We start from the raw sequence: 25,012 nt of genomic DNA on the forward strand, positions 1-25,012 counted from the left end.
GCAGACTGCCTGATTTACAACCTACTTTAAATACTGATGTAAGCCATCAAAGCACAGAGGCAGTGAACAATATCCCTCAGGGTACACATAAAGTGTACCTTTATGATGGAGTAATGCAAAGGGGGGGATGGGTGGTGTTTCATCATAAATCTTGAAAGAGTAACCTAAAGTGAACATCGGACAGCCTGCAGTGTAAGTTGTTTGTCAGATGAGCAGGTGGTCCTTAACTGTTTATTTAACAAGGTAATCATGTTAACCAAATGGGTGACTTAGGGAAGTGCATTAATAGCTTTTGTTTAAACATTTACATTTTCGGCATTTAGGAGACGCCTTTATCCAAAGCGACAGTGTTCAGTCTGAGCAATTGAGGGTTAAGGGCTTTGCTCAAGGGCCCAACAGCAGCAGCTTGGCAGTGGTGGGGCTTGAACCAGTGATCTTCTGATTACTAGTCCAGTACCTTAACCATTAGGCTATGGCTTGCCCTATAAAATAGTAGGTTTGGGTTGAGACTTTGATTACTGTATTGATTACAGTTGTGTTGCTTTAGCTGTAGAAGCACCGTAGCCCAGGATGGAATGTCAATAAATGCTGTGTAAAAGTCATGGACATGAACCCTGCTGTGAACAAAGCGGCAATGTGCACCCAGCATCTGGCTCTGTGAAATGTAAAGGGTTATGTTTTTGAAAGCATAACAAAGGTAGTTGGAGTGAAGGCAGTAAGATGTTACATTTAATACTTCATGGAATGCCCTCATGCAAATCCTAAATGGTTTACAGTGGGAAGCACTTTAAAGTTTGGTTAAGTGCAAGCTTAGTCTCCATTTACTTTTATTTTTTATATTCATTTATTAATAATTTTATTTTTCAAAAATTCAGATTTGTGTTCTTAGATGGTTTATTTTTACCAGAGTAAGGAAGCATTTTTATAAGTTGCTCTGAAAGAAGTGTCTGCTAAATGTTGTGAATGTACAATTTAAAGCGATTTTTAGAAAGAAAGTGTTACAGTTTACAACTCTTGCATAGGGGTTATATTAAGACTAGGACATAATTAAGCTCATTTATGCCTGTGGTTATTTTAGGGTTGCATTGTTATGGTCAGAGATAGGGATGTAACGATGCACCAATACACAGTTAAAAATCAATGCATTTTTGCCACGATTTAAATCGGTAATTCAAGTAAAATGAATCGATATTCACTTTAAACAGCAAAGGGCGCTTGCGCTACCACCTCGCCTGGTTGCCACATCGAGCTTTATTCAAAATGGGTGAAAATTCAAAGGTTGCTGTGGTGATTTATGCCAGACTTGGCAACCCGGTCACTACACAGTTCTAGAAAAAAGGCGACCGCAGGTGAAGATGTTGAACTTGAGGATGCCCCCTCCTCTTTCAAATCAGAAGTATGGCAGCATTTTGGCTTCCTCAAGACCGAAAATGAAAGAAGATAATGGGACAAAACAAAAACAACAGGATACTGAACTACACAAATAGCACAATGAACATAATAAACATATAAACCGGCACCACGGTGAGAAGCTCCAGTCACCCCGCGTAAGCGAAAAACATTCATAAAAGGGCAAACTACGCTGACAAGCGCATTCACATGAGGTGCATTGGTATTTTCATGGCAAAAGATATGAGGCCATTTTCAGTAGCTGAAAACACACTGGAGCCTAAATACTGCATTCCATCGCGCCCGCACTTTAGCCATACTGTAATGCCAGCACTTTACCAAGCTTGGAAGGAGCACAGGCAAAACCTTAGTTTATTTATTTAAGGTTACTTTCTGTGTATTATTTATTTATTTATACAATGTGGGATTTGTTTTAAAATTTCATTTGTTTTTTACACAAAATGTGAAATGTGAGGGGAAATGTGCAGCATTGTTTTGATTTTGTTTTGTTTTTTATTTAGATAAATAAAAGATGATAAATAAAAGATAAGCACACATACAGTATTCTATTTTATTTTTTTTAAGAGAAATGATAAAAGGAAACTGTCATAATTTGTCTTTAATTTAATTTTGTTTAAAAAAATCGGGAAAAAATCGTATCGTGAATCGTATCGTATCGTGGGTAGAGTGTATCGTTACATCCCTAGTCAGAGATGTATTAGATGTTTGGTTGATGGTAGCTACTTGTAGTACTTGTATGTGTTGAATGTAGTAGATATGGGCAGCATAATCACCTGAGTTACTTTGATGATCGGGAATTCCATATAGCAAGATCACTGGGTTATGGTAGCTCAGAAACAACAAAAGGTGCTCACAGGCAGCCATGGTGAATAACTATAGACATTAGTTCAAGCATGGACAAGCCACAAACCCTGACAGGTTGCATGTGGACATGAAGGCAGTGTTTTCTCTTACAGCTGCAGAGGACCAAATTGCAGATAATTTTACTACTGCTGATAAAGTGAATGTGTCAGGATACAGAGTGGATTAAACATCTCTGTGTATGAGGCTGTGTAGTGACAGGCCAGTCAAAGAGCCCATTTTAACTCCTGTCCACAATCAAAAGCACTACAATGAGCACACATGCATTTTATGGCTGGGTATCTGTGCATTGTTTACCTGTGGAAGATATTGCACCAGGGTGCACTGTAGGACAATTAATTTTGCAATATACCAGAGGACACTTTCAGATGTCCTGGTATGATGTGAAGTCCATGTCTCGGTGGGTCAGAACTGTTTTGACAGCATATTAGGTGGGTGGTCCTCATGTAATGAATGCCAGTATGACTTCTATGACTGACTTCCATAAAACATTTTATAAATAAAACAATTATACCATTTTACTGATACCTCTGCTTTTCTATTTGGTCTGTGTTGGAATTCTGTTAGTTGGTTCATGTTGGTTTGAAATGTCACATAAAATAACCAATTGCCAGTTCACATCGTGTATCAGCTTAAAAAAAGCTCCGATTGAGCACTAAGCTGACATAGCAGTCTAATACCACCCCAGAAACCTGAGTTTAGGTCAATCGTAGTCAGTTGATTAACAGACACAGTTGACAGTGGGGTAGCTGGATGGGGATTTTAACTCTTAATTTTAATAGGGACGTGGTAAACAAAAAAAGAAAAGCTGTCTTTGCAACTGAGATTTCGGCACTTTAAATTCAAACCACCTCTGAATGTAATATTTTTGATTATTATCCCTAGTTGGCCAATTCAGATCTGATACCAGCCAGTGTTGGCACGAACACCCACAGTTGGCATTTTCTAGTTAGATGTGATGCCAGTGTCTCCAGGACCTGACAGCTTTTGGTGATCTTATTTTGTAAGCTTTTGTAAGACATAGCATCTACAGTGTATCACAAAAGTGAGTACACCCCTCACATTTCTGCAGATATTTAAGTATATCTTTTCATGGGACAACACTGACAAAATGACACTTTGACACAATGAAAAGTAGTCTGTGTGCAGCTTATATAACAGTGTCAATTTATTCTTCCCTCAAAATAACTCAATATACAGCCATTAATGTCTAAACCACCGGCAACAAAAGTGAGTACACCCCTAAGAGACTACACCCCTAAATGTCCAAATTGAGCACTGCTTGTCATTTTCCCTCCAAAATGTCATGTGATTTGTTAGTGTTACTAGGTCTCAGGTGTGCATAGGGAGCAGGTGTGTTCAATTTAGTAGTACAGCTCTCACACTCTCTCATACTGGTCACTGAAAGTTCCAACTTGGCACCTCATGGCAAAGAACTCTCTGAGGATCTTAAAAGACGAATTGTTGCGCTACATGAAGATGGCCAAGGCTACAAGAAGATTGCCAACACCCTGAAACTGAGCTGCAGCACAGTGGCCAAGATCATCCAGCGTTTTAAAAGAGCAGGGTCCACTCAGAACAGACCTCGCGTTGGTCGTCCAAAGAAGCTGAGTGCACGTGCTCAGCGTCACATCCAACTGCTGTCTTTGAAAGATAGGCGCAGGAGTGCTGTCAGCATTGCTGCAGAGATTGAAAAGGTTGGGGGTCAGCCTGTCAGTGCTCAGACCATACGCCGCACACTACATCAAATTGGTCTGCATGGCTGTCACCCCAGAAGGAAGCCTCTTCTGAAGTCTCTACACAAGAAAGCCCACAAACAGTTTGCTGAAGACATGTCAACAAAGGACATGGATTACTGGAACCATGTCCTATGGTCTGATGAGACCAAGATTAATTTGTTTGGTTCAGATGGTCTCAAGCATGTGTGGCGGCAATCAGGTGAGGAATACAAAGATACGTGTGTCATGCCTACAGTCAAGCATGGTGGTGGGAATGCCATGGTCTGGGGCTGCATGGGTGCAGCAGGTGTTGGGGAGTTACATTTCATTGAGGGACACATGAACTCCAATATGTACTGTGAAATACTGAAGCAGAGCATGATCCCCTCTCTCCGGAAACTGGGTCGCAGGGCAGTGTTCCAGCATGATAATGACCCCAAACACACCTCTAAGACGACCACTGCTTTATTGAAGAGGCTGAGGGTAAAGGTGATGGACTGGCCAAGCATGTCTCCAGACCTAAACCCAATAGAACATCTTTGGGGCATCCTCAAGCGGAAGGTGGAGGAGTGCAAAGTCTCAAATATCCGCCAGCTCCGTGATGTCGTCATGGAGGAGTGGAAAAGCATTCCAGTGGCAACCTGTGAAGCTCTGGTAAACTCCATGCCCAGGAGAGTTAAGGCAGTTCTGGGAAATAATGGTGGCCACACAAAATATTGACACTTCAGGAACTTTCACTAAGGGGTGTACTCACTTTTGTTGCCGGTGGTTTAGACATTAATGGCTGTATATTGAGTTATTTTGAGGGAAGAATAAATTGACACTGTTATATAAGCTGCACACAGACTACTTTTCATTGTGTCAAAGTGTCATTTTGTCAGTGTTGTCCCATGAAAAGATATACTTAAATATCTGCAGAAATGTGAGGGGTGTACTCACTTTTGTGATACACTGTATGTGTTGTGTGTCCAGAATCAAAGACATCCATTGTTGGAATGAGAAGCAGATGTTGGACTGGAATTCTACTGACTAAAGCATTTCTTCTCTCACTCATTTGCTTTCTTTATTCCTCACTTTCTCCCACTCAGCCTTTTACACAGTTCATTTCTTTCTTTTTCTTTCTTTTATTATTTCTTTCTTTCATTAATTAATTCTTTCTTCTTTTTTTTTTTCTTCCTTTCTCTGACATTCTTGAGAATTTGACATTATTTGTTCTTTTCTGTCTGTTTAGAAATACATCTTATATATCACAGACATGTAGTCACATGGGTGCCAGGCAGCAGCATACTTTGTTACATGCATTTGCATGTAAGTTTAGGAAAATGTGTGTTTCATTTACTGATGTTTAAATTGAAAGCATACTGTGTGTGTGTGTGTGTGTGTGTGTCCTGCCACGTTGTAGGAATAGTAGGAAGTAACTCCAACTTAGTCCGATTTAGAACCACTGCCCCTCTGTCTTTTCACTCTTTCCATGTCTTGTCTTGAATGTAGTGCAGTGGTTCTTTACTTCTTCTTTTTTTCAGCTTTTTCCTAAAAGGGTCTTAAAGTTGCAACTCAGCATAATTTTATTCACAAGTTCATTCAGCAGAATGACCCTTGAATTGCATTACTTTTTTACTTATGGCGAATAACCTGTAACACTACATATTTAGTGGTGAATTATATTTACTTTTTAGTTTTTTTAAATAGGAACTGTCACCTTTAGCTATTTTTATAGTGGAAACCGTTGTGTAATGCTAGCAGGAAACAAAAAACCTAATGTGATGAAGTCATGGTATTTATTTTACTCTTTACCTTTGTGATAGTGGGAAAGAGCACCTGGACTGAGACAGATGATGACCTACGAGGGCAATCTGTAGCCTAGTGGTTGGGGTACTGAATTAGTAATCAAAAGGTTGCTAGTTCAAGCCTTACCACCATTGCTGCTGTTGGGCCCTTGAGCGAGGCCCTTAACCCTTAATTGCTCAGATTGTACACTGTAACTGTACTGTAAGTCGCTTTGGATAAAGTCGTCTGCTAAATGCTGAAAATGTAAATGTACTAGTCTACACCCCAGCACACTCACCTATTTTCTGTTCATTCATGACTGAAGACATTTTTTAACATGTAACATTAATGTTTTTGGGCTTAATTTGCTTTTTGCATAGTGATTACTAAGTAAACCATTGGTCAGACACATTCCAGATAGATAGACAAATTAAACTGCTTGTTTAGCTTAGCTCTACTATTTTCAAATGCCACTGAAGTTTCTGTCCAAGATGTCCACTGGCAACTGCACACACAACTATTAAGGAGGTTCTGTTTTGGATTGGGTGCCCATAAGTGCTTAAACACTCATAACTTTTAAGAAATGTTCTACATTTTAAGTTTTCGGACAAAAAAAAGTGTGGTGTTTTTTAGTCTAGCAAAAACACCACCAATTCATATTCTGATCCAAGGAAAAGAAGAACCAACAGGGTTTTTGGTCCTGGAATATTTATAGTTGCTTTGAGACAATGTCCACTGTAAAAAAAAAAAAATAATAAATAAAAAAAATTATACACAAAATATATGTAAACAATTTTTCCAGGAATTTCAGGGGTCTCTGAAATGTCAGTAATACACTGTAGTGCCTTAACAGTGCAGTAACTGTAAAACTACAACAAACTGCCCTGTTGTTTTGATTGGATATTTATGTAGTGAGTAGATAAACTATTTTAGTGAGTGATATTTTTAGGTTTTTGTTTTTCCGTAGCTCTAACTGTTTTTTCTTTTTCTTTTTTTTCTCTGGCATTGACTGACCAAATGTCTCAATTCCTGCCCAGGATCAGTAAAGCCCTATTCATACTCTAAACCTGGGTCATTAATGGTTTCCTTTACAGGCTTTGCATTGTTCACACTTACTGCTTTCACATGGTAATGTACCGTGTTGCTTCTGTTTACACAACAAATTGTCCTGTAAAAGTCTCATTAAACACAATAAAACAGTAAATCTTACCATCAGTACCACAATTTAGAGTGAATCACTGGCAATCAGCTTATCAATGACTGCATACATACATTTACTGTGTATAACTAAATCTTTATTTTTAAATTGCTTCTGGTTTCAGGTATTTTTTCTTGTTTTCTTAGTTTTCTTATTGTTATTTCTTAACTGTGCTCGCTTTAAATGTGTTTTTAATATATATTAGCTTTTATTCAACCCTGAAAATTAAAACAGCTCTTGACTATGTTTATGGTTGTGTTGTTCTACTGTTGTTGACTGGGTAAATGAACAGAAAAGCCTTAATTTTAATAACCTTAATGAAGTTGTTATTTAATAATTGAGGGAGGTCATTTTATGAATCAAAAATCTGACTGAATTACTGTTGTGTAAAATAAACGCAATTAGAAATTAGTGTCCAGGGGCTGCAAGTTTAGTGACTGGGAGCTGATTGAACAGAGTTTGACGCTCACCTTGCTTTTAGGGTGGATTGGACGGCCAATATAGGGTTTGTTTTGTTTGTTTATTAGGATTTTAACATCATGTTTTACACTTTTACATTTATGACAGGAATGGTAGTTAATCATTACACAAGTTTTATCAGTTCTCATGGTTATATCAGACACGGTCATGGACAATTTAGTATCTCCAATTTACCTGTCTTTGGACTGTGGGAGGAAACTGGAGCACCCGGAGGAAACCCATGCAGACACGGGGAGAACATGCAAACTCCACACAGAAAGGACCCGGACCGCCGAACCCGGGACGAACCCAGGACCTTCTTACTGTGAGGCGACAGTGGCCAATATTGGGTGTTTGTTGGTTCGTGTATGACGGTGGGTAGGTAGTACCCCTTTTCAAGGCATGCTAAGCTCTTAAAAAGGCTGTGGTTGGCTTTACACAGCTTGAAGGGAGCCGTCAGGGTGGAAGAGACATAGCAGATACAGACTGGCAATGTCTGTCGAATAAACACAGTCCTGTGGTGAGGAATTTAGACATCAGATTGTTCCTGTGTGTTTTAGTGCACACAGATGTTCAGATTGTCCCCAGAAAGAGACGCATTCTTTGATGTTGAGATCAGAGCTGTTGGGTGTGTGTGTGTGTGTGTGTGTGTGTGTGTGTGTGTGTGTGTGTGTGTGTGTGTGTGTGTGTGTGTGTGTGTGTGTGTGTGTGTGTGTGTGTGTGTGTGTGTGTGTGTGTGTGTGTGTGTGTGTGTGTGTGTGTGTGTGTGTGAGTGAAAGAGAGACATAGACAGTTTGTGAAAGTCTGTTTTAACACACTTCTGTTTTGTTTATATTGTCAATACACTGGTACTGTATGTCAGTGTCCACGCTGAATTGAATGACTCTTTTTACAGACTGTGTGTACATATTCACAGACTGTGTTGCTTTGAACTCGTGTCTGTACCTTTTGGTGACTGGAGGATTAAAGGACATATGTAAACACAACCTTTATTTGAAAATATACTTTGTGCTAATCTAGAGTAAACAGAAGATCGGTATGTAGGGAACAGATTTAAATCTGTGCTAGTCTTTTTTTAACAGGCAGGTATGGGTGATGCTAGAAATGGGGCATACAGTTAACCAAAAAAATTGCGGTGGTTTCTTTGTATTTATATGTTCTTTTTTGACAGCATGAAGTGTGACATAAATGTTTTAGAGCCTACATGATGCACTTACTTTATGCTCAATTAAATGGAATTGGTAACTCGCTTTATTTTTACTTTAACACCCTTGTCTTTGTTGATTGTGCTTTTTTATCATTAAGTGAATCCAAATTGAAAGGAGCAACAAACATTGTGTTTACAGCTAGGAAGGCCGAAAGCACAATGCAGTATACAGTGGGGGGTGTCGCATCCCCTCTAATATTCATATATGCTCATTCATATATGGTGGCAAAGTCGCCTAGCAGCTAGAAGGTCCTGGGTTCAAATCCCAGCTGCGGGTTCTGGTTTTTTTCTGTGGTGGAGTTTGCATGTTCTCCCTGTCTGCATGGGTTTTCTCTGGGTGGTCCAATTTCCTCCCACAGTTCAAAGGCATGCAGCCAGGTCTTTCCTACCTTTTCGCCCAGTGAATCAGACCCACTGTCACCCTGAAAAGGATAAAGCAGTCGTAAAACATGACTGAATGCATGCATGAATGAATATACCACGCATTACCTTTGTGTGATGTTAGGATTCATCAGTGTTCCTATGACTTGTTGATATGTCAGGAATGTTTGGAATGGGACGAACCCCCACCACCCTTTTTTTTTTAAATAAGCATTTTTTGTCAAAGATCTGTGTTTATATTATATGTAATACTGTTACTGTTTGAGATGTTTTTTATTATTATTCAATTAATCTCCCTGTCTCTCCTTTTCTCTCTCTGTTTTTGTTTTTTCTCCTGTAGGAAGTGTACTGGTGGTGAAAAGGCATGAGAGTATGTGTGTAAGAAGACCTGCTAGTACCAGTACAGCTATATGTATACGTTTGTAAACTCACCCATCCCAGTACAGGAGTCAGCGTAAGGACGCTCTGAGAGGTGGGGCTCCACACAGGGGCGGGGTTTCCAGGGGGACACCCGACAAACATGAACAAATTGACGTTCCACAACAACAAGACCATGCAGGATCGCCGTTGTGTGTGTGTGTTTCTCCCCAACGATGAAACACTCAACGTCATTGTCAGCGTGAGTTAACATTAATACTAAAGCAAACATGCAATGATTTGCCACTTCCTAATTCCATGTGCTTTTGCTGGATTTTGTGGGTCTTTAGCATAAATCAGCATTAGGCTCATGCTTGCAGGGAGCTTGCAGAGCAGAAGTATAAGATATATATCATCCTGCTACTCTGCTAACTCCCTGCAAGCATTAGCCTACTGCTGATTTATGTTGAAGATTCAAAATTATATATGTATCGCCTAAAACTGTTCTTTTACTGACATTTTCTTTTAAATATTTCTTATAGGGTTTTAGCAAATTTGTGTTTTAGATCTATTGCTCATGTTTATACCAGAGCAAGGATTTTTTTTAGCAAAGCACATCTTTGCATAAGAGAGACTTGTATGTAACTGTTTTCATCACATTCCTTGATGCTGATACCCACCCATACTTTTTAATAAAAAATAAAAAAAATCTAATCAAGGTTTATTTGTCACATACATAGTCATACACAGTACAACTGGCAGTGAAATGCTTTTGTGACTGCTCCGCCACAGTAATTACAAAAACTACAAAATAGTTAAAAAATATATTATACAGAAAAATATAGAATGTTTTTAAAAGTAAGAATGTAGAAACATTAGAAAAATTTACAATATAATTAAAAAGAGCAATTTAAAGTGAACAAGTGTGTAAAGTGACAAGTAGTGCAGATTGTAACACTGCCATAGAAGCAATGCATAAAACAGGTCTTGGTAAAAAAAATTTGTATTTGTTTGTCAAAGTATAATCTTTTGCTAAAAATAGAAAAATCCAGGGAAAAGAAGAATACATTTATTTGTCATTTATACATACACATATGTACAGTACAATTAAATTATTTTTCCGCAAATCCCAGCTTGTTTGAAAGCTGGGGTCAGCGTGCAGGGTCAGCCATTGTTTAGCGCCATGCAGCAGACAGGGTTAAGGGCCTTGCTCAAGGGCCCAACAGTGTCTGCATAGCAGAGGCTTGATTTGAACTGACAGTCTTGCGCTTGAAAGCCCACTGGTCCAATTAATTTATATTAATTAATATTAAGGAAAAATAATCCAAATAACAAAACCAAATTACACATTATCCTTTAACATAAATATTATTTAATATTAAAATTGTTGTTTATTTTTAAAACTTTCTGCTTTTTTATCAAATTAATGGCAGAATGATTATCCCACCATTCTGTTTGATAGCAGCATAATATCTAAAGATTCCCAGCAGTTACATGTACATTTACATTTTCAGCATTTAGCAGACGCTCTTATACAGGGCGACTTACAGAAGTGCTTCCATAGTGAACATTACCTTACTCTAGTTTAAGTAGACAGGTCCAAGAATACAAATCTGCTGAAACCCTGTTAGAACCAAAGTTTTTTTTAAAGAAATAAATAAGAACATTAGTTAGTACATGTCAGCTTAAGTGCTTAGTAAAGTTCAAATTTAGCAATTCATATTGTAATTAGCATTAGTTTAAAAAATCCTGTGTAATACTGTGTAGCTTTCATTTGAGTCTGTAATATTTTTAGTATTTGCTATACATAGACTAAGATGCTTTTCAGTGCTAATGACAAAACCTCTTTCTCAGGTGAAGACTTTGTGTCAGGAACTGTTAGTGCAGGTGTGTGATCTACTCCGATTGAAGGACTGTCACCTGTTCGGCCTTAGTGTTGTTCAGAGTAAGCCATTTTTTTGTTTTCTGTTATGCTTGTGTGTCAGTATCTGTGCCTGTAGACACTTGTATTTAAATTAAGTACTGTTTTCTCAGATAATGAGCACATCTACATGGAACTGGGACAGAAGTTGTCCAAATACTGCCCAAAGGAGTGGAAACGAGAGGCCAGCAAGGTACAAACACACTAGCACACATTACTAATAGTGCATTTAGCATACCTTTAACCTGGGAAGTAGGAATTTGGAATTATGTCACTACGTCACAGTTTTTGCACATTTGAAACGCAGAGTGGAAACACCCATGGACACTTCCTTATATTTGGTTACCAAATAAATGTATATCCAAGCACCAAAAACTTTGAGTTTCTTTCTTTCTTTCTTTCTTTCTTTCTTTCTTTCTTTCTTTCTTTCTTTCTTTCTTTCTTTCTTTATTTCCTATGTTGTTATATTTTGTTGTGTACTTGATGTTTAAGTACTGGTTTAATTTTTTTCTGCTTGAGCATTCGATGTGTTTCTTTCTCACAGATCTCACACTTGAGCTATGGTTAGAAATCACTTATGTAAAAGTACATAGGCATTAATTTAGTTATTTTTTCTTAACTACATTATGTGTATTGTACAAAATCACTTTAGGACACGATAGAAATAATGTTTCATATTATTGTTTTTCTAAAAAAAAGTCTTTATTAAACATTGATTTTATGCCTTTGTGTTTTAAATGAAGGGAATTGATCAGTTTGGGCCTCCGATGATTGTGCACTTTAGAGCCCAGTACTACGTAGAGAATGGCAGGCTCATCAGGTAAAATGATTCATCATGCAAATCTTTTTTTTCTTGTTTGCCAGGGTTTTATAAGCAAAATGTCTTTTGTATGTTAACTAAAGTAATGTGAACTGTGCAGGACACACACCAGCGTACATCTGAATTTCCACTTTCTTTTTTTCTTTCCTAGTGATCGTATGGCGAGATATTATTATTACTGGCATTTGCGAAAGCAAGTCCTGCAGTCTCAGTGTGTGCAGCGAGAGGAGGCCTATTTTTTGCTGGCTGCATTTGCTCTGCAGGCCGATCTGGGAAACTTCAAACGGAACAAACATTTTGGCTCCTACTTTCAACCTGAGGCATACTTTCCTTCTTGGGTGAGAACCGGACCCTACTGTTGCACTTATACCCTGCACCCTTACACCTGCACCCTGTTTTTATCCAACCAGTGTTAGTAGAATGGTACAGATTAAAATGTGTTCTTTTACCTGAGCACAAAACTACTTAACCTGAGTGCTCACTGTTTTATTCTCTCTCTCTGTCTGTAGGTAATTACTAAAAGGGGACGAGACTATATTCTGCGTCATATTCCCAACATGCATAAGGAGCAATTTGCTCTGACTGCATCAGAGGCTCAGCTAAAGTACATTAAAGAAGCTGCACTGCTGGATGATGTTGCTGTCCACTACTACCGACTATACAAAGTAAGGAAAGAACCATTTGTATGTATATTTTGTGAGTAAGGGCGAGGTCAAGAATTTTAATAACCAGATTAATGTTCCTTTCAGGATAAAAAAGAAGTGGAGGCGTCTCTTACTCTGGGGCTTACTCTGCGTGGTATCCAGGTCTTTCAGGTACATATGTGGGTGAGGGTGTGTGTGTGTGTGCTTGCTGGCATGTGGATTTGAGTTTATTTGAACCTAAGTAATGATAAACATTCTGACTGTAACAGATATTCTCAAAGCCACGAATGCACATTTTTGTCAAAACTGGCCATGCCAATTGTATTTACATGTAAATATAAAATGTTAGACTTTTTTTTTTTTTTTAATGGAGGTTTTACATTTTTCTAACAATGTTCAGAAATGCAATGTTTTTACATTGTTTTAATGGGCTTATTATGTTGATTGTTTTGTTGATATTTAGAATGTGGGCACAGTCAGGCAGCTTCTGTATGATTTTCCTTGGACCAACGTGGGAAAACTTGTATTCGTGGTTAGTATTATACTATTATATTATTTAAATGAAATATATTGTTGTATGCTTTATCTAACTTAAATGCTTTATACATACAGCGGCCACTTCTTTTCTTTCATTTTATCCATGTTGCATGCTCATTCTTTGGCTATTTTATGATCTACTCTTACTATATAGAGGCACTTTGTAGTTGTACAATTACTGACTGTAGACCTTTACTACATTTTAAAATCCACATCTACTGTATTTGTTAATGAAACAAACCCTTATATTGTTGTATTAGTATATCAGGTGCAGCAGTGTGTCTGGGTTTTTAAATTACTGTTTACAGTTTAATGAATGTTTTTAATAAGCACCCGTACTATTGGCACATGCTCACTAAGCACTTGTTTTTTGCATGCATAATGTTTGAGTCATCCTTCAGCCTTTTATGAATAGGCAGTTTTAAATTACAGAAGGCTGTTGACTTTAAGAACGATACGTTATATTTATTAGCACTGTGTGTGGCTGAACTCCATAAACAAAATAGCTTGTCTACATACTTGTGACCATTTAGTGTATATGGTAGGTGTAGAATATAAAATAGCTAATAAATTCAAGTACCAGATAGGTGAACATAATAAAGTGGTCATACAACAGGTAGAACACTACTTAATAGAATTTTGTCTTATGCCCACCTCTACAGGGTAAGAGGTTTGAGATTTTGCCTGACGGCTTGCCCTCTGCCAGAAAGCTCACCTACTTCACAGGTTGTCCTGTACGTTCCCGCCATCTTCTACAGTTGCTTAGTAACAGTCATCGCCTATACATGAACCTTCAACCAGTGCTTAAGCAAGTTCGACGCTTGGAGGAAAGTGAAGGTATTTCCATGTGTTGTATTTGCTAGTGTGTGTGTGTGTGTGTGATTGCGTGTGTGTGTGTGTTGTATTGTTGTCACATTACCGCTCTGACTCCAGACAACCAAATGAGCAGTGTTTCTTCAAAAAATCATGTCTGCTAGTTGGGTCTTATTGCTTTTTAATGACTTATTCATCATTCCTCTAATTATATCAATCTATTATATCTTGCTGCTGGTCGTCATTGACATTTTTACTGCCAACTCTTCCAAGCATAATTGTCATTTGTAATTAATTGATTCTTCTCATAATGGGTCCAAAATAAAAGAGCTTCAGCTTGGTTATGTAAGCTTTGAGTGAGAAGTTACATGTGATTTTTTTTTAGGATACCCTTGATTGACTTCTTTGCCATCACCAAAGTTTAAAGACATTGATATTCTCTGCTGAATTTCTTTGTTGTGAATAATTGAGACAAGTAGGCAAAAGTTTACCATTTTCTCCTTCACTTAGTGGTCTTTCATGTTTTCATGTCCAATCTTTGCGCTTTGTTCTTTAACTTTCTTCATGAGGTCCTTAAGGTCTCCCTGATCTTCTGCTTCTATACTGTAGGTCTTGACATTTACAAATTGTTTCTTCCACCACTACTTTGCCAATGTGGAGGCCGTCTGTCCATTTTCTGTCATGACCTGACATATGGCTTGTCGATCAGTGCAGAGATTCCTTACTAGAATAATGAGATACTCTAGTATTCCCATAATTCTGAGGCTGTTCCGTAATTTTTGGGTGGAGAACACTGTTAAAAGCTTTGCTGTAGTTAATGAAGCACACTGAGTTCTTGAATATTTTTAGCTTTTCCCTTAACCTAGTGGATGTCTCTGATAATAGCTCTTTTTATTGTGCTTTTGCTGAATTATGTTTGCACAACTGGAAATTCTCTTTCTGGCTTTAGTCTGTGTTGAATAATCTTACTGGCATGTGATGTGATGGAAATTGCACAGTAGTTTGCCCACTCCTTGTATTTGGGATCTTAGGAAATTAAGCCTCCAATCTACAGGCCATTGACTTAGTTTATAGATAATCTGATCAGCATTTTTTTCCAAGCCTTCTTTAGAATCTTGAAATATTTCTGTTGCAATGTTGTTGATCCTTGTGGTTTTTTTCTTTGGTAGGGATCTCAGGGTCTTATCTTACTTGTCTTACTCATCTTTAATTTTGTTTATATAGATCTTCTCAGTGTATCCTTCCATCTGTGTTCATTGTTTGATCTGTTCATGGATGTCCCTCAAGGTTTAAGTTTATTCCTGATCTCGCCCCTCTTCTGTATAGCTCTGCATGAACACAAAGCAAGATCTGTTAAATGTTTTCTTTAGTTTGATGTGGAAAACTTGACTGTCCTACAGAGCCTTGACCTTAAGATAATCGAACATTTTTTGTATTAAAATGCGGACAACAAGCCAGGCATTACTGCTCATGTTTCAAAATCTAGTCAAAAGCTTTCCCAGAGGAGTGCTTTTGGAAACTGTTAGAAAAGCAAAAAAAGGAAGGTCCTTAATTCTTATGGTTTTGGAATAAGATCATTAAGAAAAAAAGGCATTTTAATTATCACTAACTATTAATATGTAATAATTTCGTTACATGTCAGTGATATGTAAATGTCCTGATGTTGGTTGGTATGTGTTTGTAGAAAAGAAGCAGTATAGAGAGTCCTACATCAGTGATGCTCTGGAGATGGACATGGACCAGCTGGAGCAGAGATCCCGGGCGAGCGGCAGCAGTATGGGCAGTGTGTCACGCCAGAAACGTTTCTCGCGTCACTCCACAAACAGTCACAGCAGCTCTCACACATCAGGCATCGATACAGGAAGCTTTCGCACCCCAACACACATGCCCCACCGGCCTCTCCGCACACATTCCTCCTCTAACACCAGTCATGCCAGTACCCACACATCCGGCGTTGAGAGCAGCGGCAAGGAGCGAGGCCTAGATGATGATGGTAAAATCACACAACAATTAAATACTTACTTTCAAACTGCCTATTTCATTTCATTGTCATGGTTTACCACCGCTTTATCCTGCTCAGGGTTGCAGTGGGTTGGTTTCCCCAGAATCACTGGGTGCAATGCAGTAACACATTTCGGACAGGACACCAATCCATCACAGGGCCTTGGCCATTAGACATAGCCAATTATGTCTGTATGGAGGTACCTGGCCATCTGATAGCACCGCTGGAAATTCTAACCCTGGATCCCAGCAGTACTGGACTAGAATAATTTACTCCTGCGCCACCTGAGTACTCAAGAGTTTGCCTCATTTTTCTTATTAAATGAGCTTCCAATGTAGCTCAGGTGGCACAGTGGTTTATGACTGGCTATGTCTGGGAGGAATGGGTGGTTTTTTGGTGGTTGTCCAAAGCCCTGCGTTGGATTGGCGCCCTGTCCAGAGTATCCCTGCCTTGCGTCCAAGGTTTCCAAGTGCAACAATAGGTAAAGGAAAAAAATAGATAACTTGCGCCCCCTAGTGAACTAGTGCATGTGTATATTAGATAAGCAGAAAGCACTGATCAAGGCTCAGTATTAAAAATGCTGCGTGAGATGTTTTGAATTTAATACTATGCATGTTCACTACAGAGATTGAGATGTTAGTTGATGACCCTAAAGACTACGAGGAGCTTCATGAGTTGGCACTGGAGCTTAGTCATGACCTCTGCATTCACATCACTGAAGACATGCTTACATCTGCACAAAGCAATGGCTTTTCAGGTACTAATACACACACATGTACAGACACACACACTTTGGTCTTGTTTCCAAAAAATATTGTTTGTAGTGTTAGTGTAACATTTTCATGCAACATTTTGGGATTTTAAATTAGCTTAAGCTGCTTTATTTTATGGGTTAGTGAAGGTGGGTGGTTTTTTCCCCCTAAAGTAAAGGGGACCATACAGAATGTTAAGACGACACAGAAGTTAGATGCTCAAAAATATGAAAACTGGCGTCTGTTTGGAGGACTCCCAACCATCCGGCAAGAGAGTGAAATAATTTGGTAGGTGAGGCATAACCAAGCACAGATCTATAGAACTTTGACTCCCAAAGTATTATATTTTTGGCATTAACTTTTTGGCATCCCGCCATATAGGTCAGCATTAAAGTAAAGCTTATAAGATAGTTGTGCAGACCAATCAATCGTGAACATGAAAATTGATATTCCTGTCTTGTCTAGATCTAGATCCCTGGCTTTTTTGTAAGTTTTTGATCAATTTGGCTTGGCAGTCCGATCTAGACAAGTTGTTGCTGGTGCCACACACTTTTCACTTCTGTACTGTAAAGCATAGGTATCAAAATCAAAACCACTCCACTACCTGAACCCAAAGTAATGTCTACTGGACCTGCTATTTTATATAGGATATGTTTTACTCCTTCTGTTAATTACTGTAGTAGAATACAGGACACATGGAAAGTGATGGTGAATGTAAAATCACAACCCTAAGCTGTTGAATGCTTTTTTTTATTTTTTATTTTGCAATATTTGCTTGTACACTTGATAATGATAAAGATTATTATGATAAAATTGATTGTGTGTGCACAGGTTTAGTTGTGAAGGAAGTGAGTTCATCAACATCAAGTTCATCAGAGACTGTGGTGAAGATGAAAGGCCAAAGCATTGAATCACTCCCTCAGGTTATACACACATACACAAAAACACACTTTATTACACTTTAATTACTTGTGCCAAATCAAATTCCTTATATAAGGCAACTTCTGTCAGATTTCATTGCAAGGTGGAATTTTAAGTGGATTGTACTAACTATACCACGTGCAGCAACTCTAGCACTGTCGTCTCACAGCAAGAAGGTCCTGGGTTAAATTCAGTGTTTGAGTGGTCCTTTCTGTGTGGAGTTTGCATGTTCTTCCCATGTCTGCGTGGGTCTTCTCCGGAAGCTCCGGTTTTCTCCCATAATCCAAAGACACTCAAGTGAGGTGAATTGGAGATACTAAATTGGCCATGACTGTGTTTGACATTAAAACTTGAACTGATGAATCTTGTGTAACCAGTAACCACCTGTTCTGCCATAAATGTAAGCAAAGTGTGTAAAACATGATGTTACTCTCTGGTTATGGTTTTGCATGTGCCAAAAAGTATGAAAAATGAAAGATTTAATAAAAGGTACACATACAACATTTCTTTTAAATTGTGTAGTTGTATGATATTATTAGTTTTATATATAATAAGGCAAATATAACTTTTTAGAATGGTGCTGTGTTTGTATAAAGTTTCTTTAAAGTTAAATATCAAAATAAAAATGAAATATATGTATAATTCTCACACAATTATTCACTTTTTCTAATTTTCTGTGTTTGTTGTTTAGACAGGGACTGGAAGGAAGACTCAGAACTCCACAGACCGGCACAGCCAGTCATTAGATGACGTTCGGCTGTACCAGAGCAATTGCCAGGAGTGGGCAGAGCTCTGTCAGGACTCTGCACACAGTTACACATTTGGTTGTGTGGAGGATCTCAGTGACGGTTACCAGGGACTGGCAGAACAGCAGGCTGGTATCCTCAACAACCAGCACCCTTTTTCCATAAAAAGAACCAACAAGTACTTTTCCTTGGACCTGACCACAGAGGAGGTGCCTGAGTTTGTGGTGTGAGTGAAAAGAAGGATCTAAACAAATAAAATCAAGATTTAAATAATGACTGAGAAAAATGGATTTGTGTGTATGTGAGAGAGAGTGGAAAGATCATAATGTGATGGAGCTGCTGACTGGACCTGAAGGGGAAACTCTGCCAGTCTGTCTTTCAGCTGCTTCTTTTATAGTTTGTGTTTGAGTTGTTCTTGGCCTGTCAGTCTGTATGTGTAAATTTGAATACTGTCTAGTTCATGTTTATCCTAAAGCTTTTCTAAGACACACCGTTTTTACACGCTAACAGAACATTCACACTGCAGTGAATATTTTTTACCCCACCATTTAGCCAAAAACAATGAACAAAGTATAGAAGTGGGAGCTATAAACATGAGTGGCAATGAGAGCAGAAAAAGTTTGACTTCTCAGCTTTCTGCCAATAAGAATAAACATTATTGGGCACCAGCCAGTCAGATTACTAAACATGACTTGGCTGGTCCTTGTCATGTCTTGTGCACAACCAAGCTGTGTGTTGTTCTCTCTACATTTGAACATTTGAAATGTGCCTAAATACTAAATGAAATAAATACTTAAATTTGTAACAACTATATATTAATATATATTATAATATATAAAACAAATGATATCAATGGATCTATTTAGCTAATAACAGCCACTCTTCTGAGAAGGCATATCACAAGACTTTGCCAAGTATGTCTGAGGGAATTTGTGCCCATTCAGTCAAAAAAGCATTTGTATGAAGAAAGCCTCATTTGATGTTCCAGTTCATTCCAAACCTGTTAAGTGGGCTGAGGCCAGGGCTCTGTGCAAGTCTTTGGAGTTTCTTTAAAATTATTTTTTTTTAAAGACAGCATGGTGGCTGAAACTGGTGTAGTGTGTGCTGCACAGCACTTTTGGTCCTGTTTGGGTTCTAATCTTGCATTGAGTAACATTCTTTACATTTACAATTTCAGCATTTAGCAGATGCTTTTATTCAAAGTGACTTACAGTATACAAGCAATTGAGGGTTAAGGGTCTTGCTCAAAGGCCCAACAGTGACAACCTGGTGGTGGGGTTTGAACCAGTGATCTTCTGATTACTAGTCCAGTACCTTAAATGCTAGGCTACAACTGCCCTGTCTTTGAGGAGTTCAGCATATTCTCTGGTTTCTCTTTTGCCACTCAGAAACATACAGTGGGTAGAATTGGCTGCTTTAATAGCTGCTATTGGATTTAATTATTTTACCAGTTGTTTAATAATTAAGTCATTAAAAGAGAGTGAATTAATGAAACCCATGGCTTTTCATTATCACAAGTGCAGCTACTACATTGATTAAACATTTACCAGTGTATATAATGCACACTAATATAATGAAGTAACCTATCTACTAGACATAAAAGTTTCATTATAATCTACTCAAAATTTAAAGATACTCCTACCTCTGTACTGAAAAGTGAAGAGCTTCATGACTGGTTGTCACACCAGCTCTAAGAAATCTGTTTTTTTGACAAACTGAAGTAAATAAACTAGGAAATATTGTGATTTGTATATTATCGCTCAAAACTTGTGACATTCAGTTATTGATTATTGGGTGCTTGAGAGAGCAGTCAGTGTTTTGCTGCAGTGTGAATGTGCCCTGTTAGCAGAGACAGTGTTAGTCTTTATGGGTGTGTGAGATAAAAATTAATGTATCTGTTTGTGAGTGTATACAAGTGTTTCTGAATTATACCATAATGAGCTTTGAACCAAAGACTAACATCCCTCAGTGTTTAATAAGAAACTGATTATACAAGCCATATCATTTTAAATAGACATATGATTATGCGTATGTATATATGTGTTTTATTGTGGTGCTGGCTGCTCTGACTGAACCGCCTGTGCCTTTGTGACTATGCAAATTTAAGACCCAAAACCTGTTGCTTGGAGTCAAAATTATATTAGATTTTCATCAGTTACACTTATCCCTACACAAAAAAATAAATAAATAAAAACAGCTGAGATCCCACCATGTGATGCACGCTGTACTAAATGTAATTAACACTTAAATAGCTTTTACCAGGAATGTACAAATTGATCTGATCTGATCCTGACAGTAAATGTCAAATGCATAATGATGTTTGGTCTGCATGAGTAAAAATCCCAGGCAATCACATCATTAAATAGAATTAGATCAGTAATTATGTGAAATACAATCTGATACTGATCTAGCATTTTAGGCCAGAATAGCCCTGAATGCTATTACTCTTTGTCAGATCTGGACATCTCTGGTTTTTACTGTGTTGTTCAACCATACCAACTTTAATTAAGTTAATCACCCTCAGAAAACTATAATAAAGTACGAGTTATTTTGGCATGAGAGGACTTGTACCTGCAGATAGCACAATGGACTGCTGTGAAGTCAAATACTGTGCACACAGATTGTTCTCATATGACCAACTCTCAGCAGTGGGGAAAAAAAAAAAAAGAAAACCTGGTATGCAAAAGTACAGAGTTGGTAAATAAAGAGTTTGAGTTCTGCCCACACTTTACTGATTTAGTTGGCACAGGTCATATGTTTGGAAAGCAATCATCAACCTGAATTTTCCCAATTTCCCCTCAATTGCAGCCTTGTTTAGAAACTCACCAACCAAACCTTCATTGCTAATCTGTATTGTTTTTTTTCTTTCATTTTACTGGTAATGATTTTATTAACTGGAACGTTTCATTTATGACTGTTGTTAAAAAGTCATACTGAGTGGGAGCTTTGTATTGTTCTGTCTTGGTGTGCCACATTGTCAGTATTATTGTTGAATGGAGGTCAGTATTAGTAATCTTACTTTTTCCACATTACTCTTAATGTGTGTGTTTAAGTTTCAGTATGAAATTATTCAGTAACCTATATTAAATAGTGTATCATTAATGAAGAGTGCTATGTAAATCAAATTGTCAGAGTGATTTAATGTAGGACATAAAGCTGCAGTTTTCATAAACATTGATATATATCCCTGTCATGCATGAGGAGCACAGATCTTAATTCCAAGTTTTTTTTAATATTTAATAGTTAGCAGCACTTTTAAATGCTCCTTTGTATGTGGCAAACCATTTCAGGTCCATGTGCATTTGTTTTCTCATGCTACAGTCAAAGCGTGGTCTAATAATTTCTCATCAGCTTTTTAAAACTGGTTGTTGTAGTTTAGAGTTATATTACACATCTCCATCTACAAGGTTGACTTAACACTTACCACAGCTGGTAATGATTTGACAATATATGTTTTTTTTCTATAAATCAGTTATTAAAACTGCAGTTTGACACATATATCTCATCATTAACAAGTAATAATCATTACTAAGTTTTAGACTCAGTGAAGACATAAAAGCAATACATAAAGTAAACTAAAAAGGATGTAGCCAGTATAGCCCACCTCTATTCTTATTCTTTGTAAAAAAAAAAATAATAATAATAATCAAAAAAAATTCTGACTGCAATTTATTAAACTCCTTTCTGTGAAAGGAAATGCCCTTAAAATATTATTTTTCCATATTTTTTTGTAAACTCTGTTAATTGATGTTTCTGTAATGAAGTCTAGTGTGTGCCTCGCAGGTACTAATGTCCTCATATGTACACAATAAAGGTACCTTCATTTTGCAATAAATGGAGTAAATGGTGGGTGTTTTTTTGGGGGGCGGGGTATCAGGGGTTGGGTCTATTCATTGTTAACATAGATCAATAATCATTTTCTTTTGGCTTTGCATTAAAAATACATTTCTCTCTGTTCCTACTCAAACTGTAAAGAAATATTAAGTGCACCCTAGTAAAGCAACTAGTATTACTTACCTTATGCTAACAGTTGTTTGCAAAAGTTTGGGCTTCCTGCAAATTACTTACTTTATTTTTGGGAATTGTTAGCTGCTAACAACTCCAAAGGGTAATTTTGGCTCAACTCAATAAATGGTCCCCGTGTGACCATCTCAGAATCCATATGTAGGACCCATTCATGAAAAAATCCAGTGTATTTTGCAATCTGTCAACTAGTTACAGATTTTTGTGGCTCTTGCTGTGACCCTCCCCCAAAAAAGGCACAATTTAAAACAGTGTCAGGTTAATATGTCTGGAAAGAGAAAAGCTACAGGGCTAATTTTTTTGTGCATTTAGCTTCAAGCGTAGACGAGTCTATTTATTTTACTTGTAAGTCGGCTGCTCTTAAGTAAAAAAAAAAAAATCTTAACTTATGCATTATGCATTTTGAAGGAATATGTGCAATAATGCCTAAGCTGCAAACTTGTATATCTTGGTAGCGAGATGGCTAAAAAAAGGTCACCCTCAGGTCTGATATAGTTTAGGCACAATGCTAATGAAGAAGATTTTTGACTGGATGAAACCCATGTTGCCATGATACTTCCCAAAAAAGGGCAAAAAATATTTTGATATTGTGTTTATAACCAGGTAAAAGATCTCATATCTACTTTATGCTTTCTTTTTGGTAACTAATTTTTATGTCTTGGGGTTGTGTGGCAGCCAGGAGCACAGAAATCTTGCACATGAAGATAAAAGAACACATGAAGATTTTTCAAAATATATGCCAACACTGGATGCAAATGTGACACAAATCTGTGCTCAGTATAATTACTTCATTTATTGTCTGTTTTACCAGCTGCTTAATTCTGGTCAGGGTCACAGTTGGTCCGATTCATTGGGCAAAAAGCAGGAAGCACCCCCAGACAAGTCGCTAGTCCATCACAAGGCAGACATGCATACTTAGGTCAGTTTTTAGTAGCTCCAGTTGGCATGACTGCATGTCTTTGAACTTCACTTGAAGGAAACCCACATAAATGCAAGGAAAACATGCAAACTCCACACAGAAAGGGCCCTGGCAACCCAGTCGGGAAATCAAACCCAGGCAGTTATTAACTTAATAAATAAAAAATCAACAAGCTTTGTTTGCATAACTGTATGATACAGTGTCATAGCATTTGGGATGGACAAAAGAAAACCTGAAACAATTGTATAAAGCTGTGCAGGGCAGTAGTAGCTCAGTGGTTAAGGTGTTAATAATCAGGTGGTTGCTGGTTCAAGCTTTGTTATTGGGCCTCTGAACAAGGTCCTTGACCTTCAATTGCTTAAATCAGGGGCTTTTTAAATAAAAAAAAGTATCTGCTATATGCTTTTAATGTAAATATAAAAAACAGCGGTAAGGTAGACAACAATAGCAGTTATAATGTAAAGGTAATTTTGTGTTGGGGATAAAGGGAGGTGTTGACAGGGGTCTGAGACATTGACAACAATAGCAGTTATAATGTAAAGGTAATTTTGTGTTGGGGATAAAGGGAGGTGTTGACAGCGGTCTGAGACAGTGACAACAATAGCAGTTATAATGTAAAGGTAATTTTGTGTTGGGGATAAAGGGAGGTGTTGACAGCGGTCTGAGACATTGACAACAATAGCAGTTATAATGTAAAGGTAATTTTGTGTTGGGATAAAGGGAGGTGTTGACCGGGGTCTGAGACAGTGAAAACAATAGAAGTTATAATGGTGAAAATAAATTTGTGGTGGGTGTGTAGGGAAGGTTTTGCATTTTGTACTTGAGCAGCATCTTTGTATTTTCTGTTTTTAAAAGAATAGCATTGCTTTGTTCCCTTCGATAGCTCAGTTGGTAGAGCGGAGGACTGTAGATGATAATCAATGGTGATCCTTAGGTCGCTGGTTCGAATCCGGCTCGAAGGAGAGCGACTTTTACGTCAGAGGGATCCTCCTGCACGGGTCAGGTAGCCAATAGCTGACTGACTGCTAAATACAATTGTTTATGTACGAACTTTCTTATGCTACTGTAGGTCTTTGTTTTACATTTTCCAACAACTAGAAAGCTTAGTGTTATGCAACTCAATCAGAAATAGCTGAGACGGTTAGCAAAATGATATACAAAAATGGTGTGCTGTGGGTTTTATCATAATTTTCTGTACTAGTTCTGATTTAAGGTTGTTTATAACTTCTTATAACATTCGTTAGCTAAAAAATGCAAAAGGAGCAAAAATAATTTTTGATTTGTTTTGTTTTTAGCAATTTAGTTTGTATTAGCTTAAATCTGGCAGCCAATTCAAGGGAGAGATTCATTTACACACCACTATGTTGATAAAATATAGATATGAGTTACCATATAATATATAATATATAATATATAATATATAATATATATAGGGGGGCAGTCCGGGTAATTTCTGTGTGGAGTTTGCATGTTCTCCCTGTGTCCGCATGGATTTCCTCCGGGTGCTCCGGTTTCCTCCCAGAGTCCAAAGACATGCAAGTAAGGTAAACTGGAGA

The 25,012-nt window shown here is 37.7% G+C and overlaps 1 protein-coding gene and 1 non-coding gene across 2 annotated transcripts in view; both read left to right on the top strand.

Moving 5' to 3' along the window:
* frmd6 (FERM domain containing 6) overlaps window positions 1–18,787 on the top strand; it is a 29,297-nt gene extending 10,510 nt beyond the window's left edge. Inside the window, exons 2-14 of the mRNA XM_062994840.1 lie at window positions 9,342–9,620; window positions 11,213–11,303; window positions 11,393–11,472; window positions 12,023–12,099; window positions 12,251–12,437; window positions 12,609–12,764; window positions 12,849–12,914; window positions 13,207–13,275; window positions 13,943–14,117; window positions 15,778–16,086; window positions 16,721–16,852; window positions 17,679–17,770; window positions 18,460–18,787. Of these exons, the coding sequence (XP_062850910.1) occupies window positions 9,522–9,620; window positions 11,213–11,303; window positions 11,393–11,472; window positions 12,023–12,099; window positions 12,251–12,437; window positions 12,609–12,764; window positions 12,849–12,914; window positions 13,207–13,275; window positions 13,943–14,117; window positions 15,778–16,086; window positions 16,721–16,852; window positions 17,679–17,770; window positions 18,460–18,744 (1,818 nt within the window). The 5' untranslated portion in view covers window positions 9,342–9,521 and the 3' untranslated portion in view covers window positions 18,745–18,787. The remainder of the gene's footprint in view (window positions 1–9,341; window positions 9,621–11,212; window positions 11,304–11,392; window positions 11,473–12,022; window positions 12,100–12,250; window positions 12,438–12,608; window positions 12,765–12,848; window positions 12,915–13,206; window positions 13,276–13,942; window positions 14,118–15,777; window positions 16,087–16,720; window positions 16,853–17,678; window positions 17,771–18,459) is intronic.
* A 5,542-nt stretch (window positions 18,788–24,329) lies between these two features.
* Window positions 24,330–24,418, top strand: trnay-gua (transfer RNA tyrosine (anticodon GUA)). Its single transcript is given in 2 exon segments — window positions 24,330–24,366; window positions 24,383–24,418. It is a non-coding gene; the product is annotated as a tRNA-Tyr (tRNA).
* Window positions 24,419–25,012: the final 594 nt, after the last annotated feature.

This window comes from Trichomycterus rosablanca, chromosome 5, assembly GCF_030014385.1.
Source record: "Trichomycterus rosablanca isolate fTriRos1 chromosome 5, fTriRos1.hap1, whole genome shotgun sequence".
Lineage (NCBI taxonomy): Eukaryota > Metazoa > Chordata > Actinopteri > Siluriformes > Trichomycteridae > Trichomycterus > Trichomycterus rosablanca.